The 13527-nt window shown below is 42.1% G+C and overlaps 2 protein-coding genes across 2 annotated transcripts in view; one reads left to right on the plus strand and one right to left on the minus strand.

Annotated features, from left to right (window-relative positions):
- Window positions 1-3659, minus strand: part of pch2 (pachytene checkpoint 2 protein) — a 33944-nt gene extending 30285 nt beyond the window's left edge. Inside the window, exon 1 of the mRNA XM_075700517.1 lies at window positions 3473-3659. Coding sequence (XP_075556632.1) covers window positions 3473-3573 — 101 coding nt within the window. The 5' untranslated portion in view covers window positions 3574-3659. The remainder of the gene's footprint in view (window positions 1-3472) is intronic.
- A 107-nt stretch (window positions 3660-3766) lies between these two features.
- LOC142588712 (uncharacterized) overlaps window positions 3767-13527 on the plus strand; it is a 70181-nt gene continuing 60420 nt past the window's right edge. The window contains exons 1-4 of the mRNA XM_075700530.1: window positions 3767-3978; window positions 4370-4435; window positions 11400-11532; window positions 13249-13475. Coding sequence (XP_075556645.1) covers window positions 3948-3978; window positions 4370-4435; window positions 11400-11532; window positions 13249-13475 — 457 coding nt within the window. The 5' untranslated portion in view covers window positions 3767-3947. The remainder of the gene's footprint in view (window positions 3979-4369; window positions 4436-11399; window positions 11533-13248; window positions 13476-13527) is intronic.

A 13527-nucleotide genomic window follows, 5' to 3' on the forward strand; every position in this document is an offset into this window, starting at 1 on the left:
TGTACAAGCAATTAGCAAGCCTCGAAGTTTCATCACATGAAAGCAATGTGCCATTTAGTGTTTAGGTTGAATTGTCTGCTTTTTCTTTCCTACCTGTGCCAGACCAGATATCCAGCACACTTCACTATGGTGGCTCAGTGGCTACGACGCACTGCTTGTTGGCATGAGATTGTGGCTCCGAGCACAATGCCACGGTGGCCACATTCTGATGGGGGTGGAATACAAGAATGCTCATGTACCGTGCTTTGGATGCATATTAATAAAACCTAGGTGGTCAAAATTGGTCCAGAGCCCTCCACTATGGCATCGCTCACAGCCCCTGTGTTGTTTTGTGTTGTTAAACCGCACCAATCAACCATACACTGCACTTGTTCAGTTACAGAATGCCCTAATAAGGAAAGTACACATTGTTAGGCAGGCACAAGAGAGGCTCATTAATAGTGAACTTTCCACTTTTTCTCCTGACCTTTAAATTACAGCCTTCATTAGCCACAACAAAGTGGCATGCATTACAGTAATTAATATGCATTAAGTTTACATAGCTATGACATTCATCTTGCAACCTAGGAAGGAAAGCCCCTGCACAACATGCAATGCATTGGCTTAGTTTTACATCAGTACAAAACCGGTCATTATCACAGAGGAGACAAGTGCTTCTTGATTCATTTTTGCACTGTTACTACAGTGGTTGGTTACTTGGATTAATACAAAGGCTCGCACCAGGACTCCTAGAGAAAATTTTTTACGTGGTTTGTTGAGCATCTTGAGTGCACTCTTTAGTGCCAACATACTACAGCATCCTAATCGAAGTGACAGCCAGAGCACAATGCTTTCGCACCTGTTCGTACATTTTGACTGGTACTGCCATAGCACCTTCAAAAGGGTCCTAGTTTTAAGTATTTTGGTTTATTCAGATGTGGAATGAACTAGCTTCAAGGTAAGGATAAGGCCTGTAACAAATTACACTTAAAAACTTGTACTGCGGTGTCAGCCTAATGAGTTGTGCATCAAAAACAAGCCGAACTTGCCACTGCGCACGACAAAGGCACAATATTTAAAAGTGATATGGATATTGTGAGGGTCAGTGGAACAACACAACTCAAATAACGTTGATTGTCTCTTATTTCACCTGCAATGATTAACACCAGTGGAAATCACTCAGGAGCATCAGCACAGCCACATTCTTCTACGATTCTGCCAAGAACATGGGCGTGTCCAAGCCCATTTACAGAGTTACAGCTAAACTGTGCAGCATATTGCCAACTTTCACACAGTGTGTTTGAAATTGCATGAAACCAGTTGAACTGAAAGGACTAAAATGTCTGTGCTTAATAGACAATCATCGTTGACCTTTCATTACAGAAACCACTCTATCAAGAGTTCACTATCTTACTACTGCAGCAAACTACACAAGTTGGTCGTTCATTTTGTTGGAGGATTTGCACATACTTAAATTAAAAATTAGATTATGTGGTTTTATGCACCAAAACCATGATATGATTATGAGGCATGCCATAGTGGGGGACACCAGGATAATTTTGATCACCTGGGGTTCTTTGATGCACACGCAAAGCATGGCACACAGGTGCTTTTGCATTTCGCTCCCATCGAAACGCAGCCGCTGCCGTCGGGATTTGCCGAAGGAGGGAGAATGTTAGGTTAGAGCAAGCGAAAGGTACCATAGGGGTTTACTGTTCCCTGCAGTCAATTTGTGCATACATGTCCCAGACAGCACAAAACATTCTGTTGATGTTCCAGAAATATCCGAACGTCCTAGCTTTTTATGGGATGTACTGTGGATGTTCACAGCACCATGCCCACGATGAATTTTAAACACCACATCTACTGCTGGACTTATCACAAACCTAATTGAGCAACATCCTCAGCAGCATATTCTCAGGACGCTGCTTTCAGGTGTGTTTATTTGGGAATGCTTGCCCGAACGAAATTGATTAAACCAAAAACGAAGCACACAAATGACACATTGCCAAAAAAACAAAAAGGTTTATTTTACACTATTTTGTATTAGTCTATTATTATTATTATACGTTGTTATTATTGGTCATGGTGTCTAAAGCACACCTTCCATTGATGGTTCTCTTAAAAAAAATTAAATTATGGGGTTTTATGTGCCAAAACCACTTTCTGATTATGAGGCACGCCGTAGTGGAGGACTCTGGAAATTTCAACCACCTGGGGTTCTTTAACGTGCACCTAAATCTAAGTACACAGGTGTTTTCGCATTTCGCCCCCATCGAAATGCGGCTGCTGTGGCCGGGATTTGATCCCGTGACCTCGTGCTCAGCAGCCCAACACCATAGCCACTGAGCAACCACAGCGGGTAACAGTTCTCTTGAAGTAACAAAAGCAGATCTCGAAGACTATGCTGTTGTAAGTGTACAGGTGGTGCTGCACCTGAGGTAGTTAGTTTGATACTGAACTGCTGTTTAACGGTGGCAAAGAACTATCCAACATTTTTTATATTTCAGAGCACGTGAAAGCGCACAAATATCAAAACGAAGCCCTACAATATGGCTTCTCATATCCAAGCTGCATCATGCATATATTAACCCAATTTGTAAATAATCAATTGCTCTCTAATTACAGTGTCAAACAGCAGTGCCTTGGAGCACGTCCTGACATCATCCTAAAATGGTCCTTCAATTATGTACCTGGTATGTTCTTAGTATCTACTTGGGAAGGATGAATGGACCTGGTCAGGAGCCTTTTAGGATTAGTGCAAGACATCCTCAGCATTTACGAATGTCCTGATGCCGACATCCCACAGAATGAGGATGCCTTTGCGTTGTCTGGGCAGCTTCTCATTTCTGCTGTCCTTTAAGTAACCATGTGTTTTCACCCACTTTTATACTGGCTTCTGGAACGTTTCGGAAATGCGAAGACTCCAAAATTTTATTGGAAAATAGGGAGAGCCCCGTTTCTGAACACTGGCAATAGACTATTTGTAATGTTAAGTTAATGTATGTAATGTATGCTGCCGTCAAGGCGTGGTGGTGCATATTACGAACACCACAACGCAAGGTACTAACCACTATACGATCACGGCAAACCGCGGGATCATATTACGAACGCCAATAACCACCTTAAATACACAATAGGACCCACTTGATCAGCTGTAAGCGTTGAATGAGCTGGCGTGGTGCCTTGCAAAGGATGACTTTCCACAGATGTTACGGTTCACGACAGACACGCCGAAAGCAAGCACTGCGTTAAACTCAAAAGTACACATGAAAATGTCTGTCTGATCATCACCTGGTCCATCAGCGAAAGCCCAAGTGAGACTCACGTGCAATAGAGTAGATGGTTGCAGAAATTGTAACCGTAGGCGCTTTTTATGAACTTATTTAGGTTTGCCAAGCTGATAACAATTAACAATAAGAGTGAATGCAACGTGGATCTTTGTTATGCACCTACAAGCGAGTCGGTGCAGTGACAATGTAGAAGTTCTTACCAGCAACGTGACTTCAGCGCATCCACGTGCACGCAAAGCTTCCCGGGATTGAACGAATTATCATCTGCTAAATGGCTGCTCAGAAGTGCCCTGCTATTCATTTCAAATCAGAGTGGAATTCACAGCAACTCCGAACGAGAGTAGTTCGTTGTTCGCGCTCAGTTTCAGCCACTGTTTCTTACTGCTTCTATTGGTTACTGGTTCGATGACGTTTAATCACATGACCCCTGTTTACTCTCGATCCCAATTAATTTAGCGCATTTAGCAATTTTAGCATGTGAGTGGCGGAAGCTGCTGGAGTAGAGAGTACGTATTGTTAGTCTGCGAGATGAAAGTCTAATATGAGGTGCATTAATGCGCGCTATGTGTGTCCGTGTACAGTTTTATGACATGAAGGCAGTGCGTTGATCAGCATTAGAACCCTTGGCTTTGGCACTTTATGGCATTCTGATCCGCAGTTCTTCACTTCGCAGTCATGAGGCAGCCTTTCATAGTTCTGCTTGCAGGTGAGTCACAGGTTTCGCGTAGGCTTAATATTTTGTATTTCTCGATGTTGTTACGCGTTGGTAAGGACTTTGCAGTAACTTAAGCCGTTATTCTATGTAGCCTTCGCTTTCTTAGCGCTGATATGATTTTTCATTTGTTTTTTATACCTGCTAATTTCGTCGGACGTAGGCAAAGAGAACCAAGAATGAAGTTGCAGCTGTTAAACACGATTAATCGTGGGAACTCCCGAAGGCCAAATGAATTGATTTCGCCAGCATCTAATGTTTATATCGTGCGGGTTTTGTTATTTGTTAACGTAACTTACCGCGCCAGGTAATTTGCTGAACAGGAGTTTACTCGGTAACGAGTACTGCATGTGATGGGTACTCTAACGCCTCCAAACTCTTCCAGCGGTGGTTTGCTCAGGAAGCACGTCAATCCGGGGCCTGCTGCAGTCAAGCGGAGAAGCAAATTTGGGTAAAGTCTTGTTTTTTTGTTATTGGACGCCATACGCATTAGATTTTGCGAATGTCGCACTGTGTCAACTTCGCGTCCAGTCTCGAAACGCGACTTCACAGCTTGCTCGCTGGGCAGGCATGCATTTTTCTCTTTTTCGAGGTAATCGCGAAGTGTAAAATGTTGCCCTTGCATTTAAGTTCTGTCTGTCTGGCAAGTAGTCAATAGGATGTCAGTGTTTACGTGTTGAATCCATACACCTTTCCTTTTACTTGCACTTTCTGATAGTAAGTTGAAGTGGAACAGTTTTCTTTCAGTGCACTCATTCTTGCATGGTTGCTTTCACAGCTTTTCCCAATAGGCAAACAGAAGCTTTAACTGCTTAAGATGCTTTCTTCAGACGTTGCACTAGTCTCAATGGGCACCACTGAGGCTGGTTGGTGCAAAAATTTTTTTGAGTAGTTAAAGCCCTCGTGTTTGCCAACTGGAACCTGCTGTGGTTGCTTAGTGGCTATGGTGTTGGGCTGCTAAGCACGGGGTCGTGGGATCGAATCCCGGCCACGGCAGCCGCATTTCGATGGGAGCAAAATGCGAAAACACCCGTGTACTTAGATTTAGGTGCACGTAGAAGAACCCCAGGTGGTTTAAATTTCCGAATCCCCCACTATGGCGTGCCTCATAATCAGATCGTGGTTTTGGCACGTAAAAACCCATAATTTTTTTGTTTGCCAACTGGAAAGCATTGTTGGTATTTCTGTGTTCTTAAAGCTCACCATAAGTTCATTGCAACATTTGTTTACACTTGTGTGACTGTCCTAAACACTGTAAATGCTTATGTGTTAACCCTACCAAGCAGTTTAAACATTTTAGGCTTGCGAGGTCTCTCTCTCTTTCTCTCTCTCTCTTAAATGACATTTACATGCAGTCTTTTAGGCACTGCCAAGCAGCAAACCTTGAAGTATAGAATTAAGGTATTAATTTTTGCTGTTGTAACAATAGCTGCAAGAAAGTGTGTCATTTCACTAAGAGAGAGGAGCATACATTTCTGCATAAATTACGGTGTAGAAGCATATGTATTTGTGCTGGCTGGTTCATGACAAGCAGGAAAAATACACAATGGACATGATATGAGAAAGGGGCAGCACCGTTGTCTATCCCTTCACAACATCCTGTCTATCATGTCGTTTTCCTGCTCAGATTAAGGTGTGTATGCTATGTGATGGAGCATTGTGATGCAGGCCCAGCTTTTCCTCAGCTTGTGAAAGCTGAAAATGAGTAGGATTTGAAACCATTCCACTTTTGCAGACACCTTCATATCTTGATCTATGTGAAATTGCATATGAAAAACAGTGCAAGTCATTCATCTTTCACATGTTTAATTTCATGCAAATGTGTGCCATCTGTAGTAAACATTATGTATAAGCTGTGCAGTATATTACAGAGCTTGTGGAGGTATGGCTAGTACATAGGCAGAAAGTTTTCATTTTTCCAGGCGGAGGGGGGGGGGCAGCTTTCCAAGCCATATACATATATATATATATATACATACCTTTAATAATGGTTGCGCAGGAAGGAACTTCGTCTGACCTTGAAGAATTGTTCACTGAAGTGACTGCCTATTTACAAGACCTCATAGTCAGAGACAGTTCCATTTTGCAGTCAGTCCTCCTGCACCACCAAGAATCTGGCATCTCTCGGTGGTGTGATCTTCCTTCGTGTAATTGTCTTATACTTTGCTATCGCTAATACTGCTTCACCTTTCTGGTGAAACTGCAGGCTCTAGTTTTTCTTAAAATTTTTTTACTGAGAGTTCGAGTATAAGTGCTGCTGCGCATAACTGCTATTTATTCTGATTTCAAGTGAATCTGGCTTGGCCTCGTTTCTGTTACTGAGTGAATTATATATATTTGTGACCTCTGTGTACAAGTGGTGATGTTTCCACCCGTAATAAGTGTTGTAAATTATTAGCAGTCTTTTTTTTTTCCATGAGTCATTAGCATTGCTTACTAGGAAGAGAAGCAATACTGAGACTAGCATCATTCACATGCATTTTGCCCGCCGTTGATTAAAAACTTCACTGAAGGGGTCACTGAAGTCTCCAGGTTTTTTTTTTCAAGGTCAAAAAAGCACGCAAAGCAATTTGAAGCGAGTTGAACATACAGCAACATATTCATTCTCGAGACATAGGCTGTCCATACCATTACAAATAATTGTTAGTTGGCTACCTCCTTCTCCTTAAAAAAGTCACAGTTTTGCCCGAAAGGCGGAGCATTGATTGCAGTAGCAAATTAGTAGACAGCTATACAAAGTAAGGATAGTAAACTTATGGGCCGTATAAACTCGTAAATATTCGCTCACTAAATCAACAAGTATGGTTTCAAGCACGCACAATTAAACATGAACACATCTCACTCGATAACCGCGGATACTCACTTTCAAAACGCTTGGAGATAGGAGGAATTTCAGCAGGAGTGAGCGAATTCACCTTTGTTGCTCCCTCTCACTTCAACGCGAACTAAGCGGCGAGAACACAGCGCACACCAAGCTATCGGCCCTTGGTGCACTTAGAAGTCTAGACTGTCCAAATCCCTATCAAGGTAGAGCACGTGCGGCCACGCCATGCGCAGTTGCCTCTGGAGTAGAATGCCCCCCCCCCCCCCCGTCTTGTGTGCGACGGAAGACGGTGCGCTTCCTCCCCACTTTCCTCCCTTGCACGTGCAAGATTGAGCCGCCATCATCTGCTCACCCTCGCACGCATGCCTGGGGTGTCCAAATAATTGCTATCACAATAAAACGTAAGCCTTTTCTGTGTAATTATTTGAATATATTGTGCCTGTGCATTGTGTTTATAGTGGAAATGAAAGTCACAGTGTCACCCTTAAGGTGGAGCATCAATTGCGATAGCAAATTTGTATACAGCTATATGAAATATGGATAGTAGTTTTGTCAGCCGTATAAACTTGTAAACATTCACTTACTAACTAAATTAACAAGCTGGTGTCACACGTGCACAGGCAAGCATGAACACATCACATTTGATGACTGCGGACCCTAGCTGTCAAATTGTTTGCATGAGGAAGCGTGGCAGCAGCAGCGAGCGAAGTCACCTTCATGCTGCCTGCGCTTCAATGCAAACAGAGCGGCAAGAACAGCACACACAAAGCTACGAGCTGTCAATGCGCCTAGGCTTGGTCCCCATCTCAGATCACTTTCAAGATAGGGCCCGTGCGCAGCCGCACCATACACAGTTGCCGCCAGAGAAGAATGTCCTCCCCTCCTGTGCCCCAAGATTGAGCCACCGCCGCCTGCTCACCCTCGCATGCTTTCACACGCACACACAGCATATGGCGCGCAGCGAAAATGTTATCCCCCTTTGACTTCATACAGAACATTACAGCAACACTGATGGCAACAGCAGAAATGTGCCTGCACTCTTAGGAGTCTCTTGAAATGTTGACACCCTTAGGGGCTTATCCTGTGCCACAACAATAATTATCTGTCTTGCCAGCATTTCCTTCCTTTAATGCTGCGAACCCGGTACTCCCAAGTCACGAACAGCTTGTGCGTTATCAGCCTAACATAGCATTCTCGGCACGAAAGTAGCAAATGCCAAGTTTTCAAGAAAGGAAACTCAAGCAAGGCAGATGACAATTATTGTTGTGGGCCAAAATAAGCATGGGTGCAAACTTCTAATTTTAAGAGTGTGGAGTGTTCATATAATTGCTATCGCAATAAAAAAATTTTAAAATGAGAAAATATCGATGAGGTGGCTGCTGCTGGTACTTTAGTGCGCTTGCCCTCCTATTGTCAGAATTTGCAGAAATAAAGCAAAAGTATGAATTAAAAGCCGTGCAAGTCGGCGTCAACAAGAATGCAGTAAGCATTTAGCCACAATAAAGTTTTAAGTGAAAAGGTAGAGGAAACAAAAAAACTAAAATGATGTGGGTGACAGAACTCTAGTAATGACACTTTGGGGGGCAGGGGGGATAGGCTTCGGCATCCCCCCCCCACCCACCCCCGTAGTCGGCACCTATGGTGCAGTATATGAGGAGGAATATAGATGCCAATCCTGAAGGTGATGACACACACTGCTTGCTTATTGTCATTGTGTTTTTTATATGTTGTACAAATATGGAATGGTGTAATCATTACTTCTAAGTTGCTGCTTTTAAGAAACCTCTTTTTTCCAAGTTGTGAACTTTTTTGTCTCTCCATTTATCTCTTCTACTTGAAATAAGAATGTAGTTTCAGCTGAGTAGATAGGTACTTACAGCTTCAAAGTCTGTTTAAAATATATAAATATAGACACAGGAAGTTGCATATACAAGGGCAAATATTGTCAGATTGCAATTAAAAAAACCTGAAAGAAATTGAAGTTCTTGCTTGTCGGCGAACTTCTTCACATCATGACTTCAACCACCTGCTAAATGCATGTAAAGCCATTTACCAACAGCTGAGCTTGCAACGTTAACTGCACTGGTTGCTCTGAATAAAGATATGGACAGATAAGCACACTACATATTACTAGAAGATTCTTTACCTACTTTTGCAGGAATTTAACAAATTCATGCAAAGGCCTTTGTTCTTAAGCTCAAAATCGTAAAAAATCTGTTGCTGAGCATGCCGAAACATGTTATGTTGATTTCAAGGTTAACTTTGCCTACTTTATGCATGGGTTCATTAAACTTTGGATATGCTTGACATAGGTAAAACCAATTTAAGTATGTTAGTAACCCAACATGCTTGTGGTGTATTTAGAACTGGTAGGTAAAAACAAAATTTTGCTTGGCTAAATCTTTAAACTTTCTTGTGCAGTGCTCCTGCTTGAACAGAAACATTTCTGTAGTGTAGGCACAGAATACTGCACCATAGGCACTTGTAACCTCATCTTATAAGTACTTAGGTACTTAGAAGGCAATGCTGACTTTTTATTCTAAGACTGCATCTGTGGAGGTGGAGTATCTTAAGTTAAGGAGCTCGTTTTGCAGAAAAGCCAGTGTCAGCGGCGTTGGCCGTGAGCCAGAAACCCCGGAAGGCAATTCATAAATAAAAACAACTTGCAAGATGGGCTGGGTGGGAATCGAACCAGGGTCTCCGGAGTGTAAGACGGAGACGCTACCACTCAGCCATGAGTTCGATGGTTCAAAGCGGGACAAAAGCGCCTCTAATGAATGCGATGTTGCCTTAAAAACGTGCTGTAGAAAGTTATACTGTGATGTATATCGGTAATTATGAGCATGTAAATTACAGAAGTTGCAGTTAAACGCGTAGCGAAGTACGTTTCTGCTATATTTCTTCTGCGCTTGGCGCACACGCAGAGCCATCTTGCGGCAAACACAGAAGACCCCCTCCTCACAATGTACGGCGCTGCCCCGACAGGTGGCGCACCACTCACCCGCTTCTCCCCTTCATCTTGTCAAGAGCATGCCGAGCGAATGAGTGGGCGGTGCGAACGGGGTGTGATAATGCTGTCGCGTTCCATTCTTGAAGGCGAAGCTTAAGCGTCCTACAATTTTTTTGACAGCATTTGGTAAGAAATGATGTACTTTTGTGAATAAACGTACACTTTAGGCTACCAGCTAATACTACATGGAAAAGTTTCAATTAGGAGCGTTCGGATAGTGAAATTTTCAAATCAAATACGACTAATTGGGAAACACTACCTGAGAATATGAAATATTTTCTCGTTTAAAATAAAGTGAATTATGAATTCTATGCATGACCCGTATGCTGAAAAAAATTGGGCTTATATACATTTATTTGATATATGTGTGTAATACAGTTCGCAATTGGATGTCCAGCCAACTGGAGAGCTTGTAAATAAGTAACTGCTTTCAGTTATCTGGGGACACTACAACAATTGCAGTAATAAAGCAAGTGAACAGCACATCTCTAGATGCACATTGAATGTTGTGTTTGTTGAAGGAGAGAAGTGTGATATAGCAACCTACATTTTTAAAGAGATGCAAACATCATGAGATTGGCCAAATAATAAAAAGAACAGATTTGTATTATAGGCTTCCTAAAAGCGAGGCATTCTTATTTCATGACTAAATTATGCTAGAGTGGTTAGTAAGAGCAAATTTTAGCCAATCACGATGCTGGACATATTTGCGTAGGCTGCCAGCCAATGGCAAAAATCACTTATGAATGAAAATCTTTTGGGAGTTGGCTGTAATATTTGAGCAACAACTGCAGCTCTCCTTACAGTGGAATCATTCAGAACGGTCCTTACTTGCATCATTCTTTCTTGTGGCTCCAATATAAAATTATATATATTTGACGATTTCGAATAGTGAATTCTCAAATCGAATACGAATCGAACAACAGAGATTATTCTATTCATATTTGAAAGTTCAAATATTCGCACACCCCTAGTTTGCAAATATAATATAAATTATTTGAGAAATCTGTGTAATGAAAAGAGTGGGGTTACTTGTAAGGCTGTTGCACATACATTTTTTAAGCATTCGGGATACGCTTAGCCCATTGCACTGATATTGTTACTGTTAATGGTATTGATGACAATTTTGTGGGTTAAGCAGTTCTTTTAATTCCTCGCAGGAGTTCACCCATCCTATCAGTTGCATGTGCTGAGCAGTGCACAGCAGTAACATTGAAGTTGTGCGCGTTTCATCTTCTGTATCGGCTTTTCTTTTTTTTTTTTTCGAAGGGGGTGCACTCCCGGTGTCCTTTTTTTTTTTACCAGATGTTAAAAAACATGATGATTTATTTTTAGTTATTCAGAAGGGGGAAATAATGGCAAATGAACTCCTAGTATGGTCCTTACTATAGAGTACAGAATGTGAGAACGTACAGGTACTTTAGTGACATGGTGGGACAAAAACATTGAAATGTACTGGTATGTCAGTGACACTGAAAGAGTTAATAAAGCGACTTTGAAGTAGTAAGTGTAGCAAACATTGACTTTAGAAAGGGAATGGGGGTTGTGTGAAGTTCAAAACATGAAGCCTCTGTTTTGCAGGGTCATGCCAGCAGCCCAGGCGGCTTGGGCCACGGGGTAAAATCAGCAGCCCAGGATATCCAATTTCCTACTCAAACCACACATCTTGCAGCTGGTCCATATTTGGTCGCCGTGACCAGGTTATTACTATAAGGTAAGCTTGAGGAAGTGCGTACAGTAATCTCTCATTATAACGAAATTGCTTTACTTGAAATATCGTTTTATTCGAAATTTCATCTGGTCCCGACCAAAGCACATGCATTTTAAGCCACATTACTCGAAGTACACAAAGAACTTGACCCACTTATAGCGAAGTGGCAAGCGGAGGCATCACTGTCGCTGAGCGGCAGCAACCCTTTTGCACATGCAGTGTCGAGTTAATACTGCCGATGAATTAGTCCCATGCAGGCACAGAACAGGCCACAAACGTACCAAACCCACGACCGAAGACCGCCTAGTAAAATGTACCAAGTGAGTGCCGAGTGCTCCCAGCTGTTTACTGTGGAGTGAGCAAAGCAAAGGCAAGAGTTTACTTCAAGTTGTTGACAAATTCGACTTCGCCCTGCCATCTGCTAGCCATCTGGTTAGCTCAGATGGTAGAGTGGCTGGCCTGGAAAGGCGGTGGTCCCAGGTTGGTGTGAGTCCCGGACCAGGACTAATTTTTCTTCAACTGTGAGGCTTTTCTTTCGAGGAACCCGTATGGATTTCCTTTGTAGCAATGGCTACGAACAGGTGGATGTCTGATTTTCCCTTTATTAATTACTTCTCTCCACCTTGCGGGCTTCCGCGAAACTATTACATCAGTTTTACAATGTTAAACATAAGGAGGTGGTTACTTTCACCATGTAGGTGAAAGTGCTGCTTCTGGCATCTAACAAGGATAGTTAAACAAAGAATTGTTTTTCACGCTCGTAACATACCAGCCCATACTGAGAACAGACTTGCAAAGTGATTATGCTGTTGAGCTGCCTTCTGGTCTCAGTAGACAAGTAATGACGTGGGAATATTTTTTCTCGCGTGATGGCAGTACAAAATATTTTTTTTTTTAGGTTCCGTTTGAAGGCCGTAATATGTGAAATACGCCTTTTGATTTAAATTGTCAGCCTGTCATTCATTTCTGAGAAAAGGTACTTTGAAACTTAGAACTTTATCTAAAATTTGATAGATAATTACAGAAAATATTTCAGTTCCCGGTGGAAAAGCTACCGAATGTCGGGAAAAAGAAAGGGTATCCCCACTCAGCATGCCAAATTTTGTTAATATATGCAGTAGTTTTTACAATAGAATGCTAAATCAAGGTGACCCACTTACCCTACATTCCTTCCTTAAAAGTACATATATTAAACTTTCTTCTAAAAATTTTTGGTTTTCCAATATATGTGAAAGCTGCAGCCTCTACTACGGTCAAACCTCGTGATGACAGTCCCGTCTGACCCAAAAATACCTTTGTTATATCCAATAAATCGTTATGTCCGTGTTCAACATAGTGAAGTTTGACTGTATGTGTAGCACTACTATGTGAATATGTTTGCAGTCTGTTCAACAGTTATCTGCTGTCAAGTGTAGTTAGTGAAATGAGGCAATATGTTTAATGGACAAACTAAATGGCAATACAAAATGCATAGCTTGCAGTGTTTTTGCTGTAACATACACATACCTGCTGGTGGTTTTAGTGGGTATGTGCATATTTAGTTATTACAGTGCTTTCAAGTAGTTAAGTAGTTGGTATTACTCTTTTGGTGCATTTTTTCCTGAATGGCACACAGCTATGCATTGCTAAGTTTCTATAGCTTGACACTTGTGCAACACGAATATTTGTCGTCAAATTTCTTGGACCTTGGTTGACTTTGGCTTATATTTGACTTTGTAGTTTTGATGACTTGGACCTTGGTGGCCTGGAAGACTGTGAGAAAAATCCCTGTTGTGGTGGCACTTGGATAAAGCTGGGCCCTACACCGAATGGAGGCGAGAGAGTGCACTGTGGCCGCAAGCGTCCTGAGCCCTTTATTTCACGGAATAGTAAAGTGTGGATCAAGTTCCACAGCTCCCCAATGCAGGTGCCCCAGGGCCGAGGCTTCCAGCTGTCTTATACTGTAGGTGAGGCAGTATGCGCAACTTGTGAAATAAGTGGGCTTTTTTTTTTGCTTTC

The sequence above is a fragment of the Dermacentor variabilis genome, chromosome 1 (genome assembly GCF_050947875.1).
Source record: "Dermacentor variabilis isolate Ectoservices chromosome 1, ASM5094787v1, whole genome shotgun sequence".
Classification (NCBI taxonomy): domain Eukaryota; kingdom Metazoa; phylum Arthropoda; class Arachnida; order Ixodida; family Ixodidae; genus Dermacentor; species Dermacentor variabilis.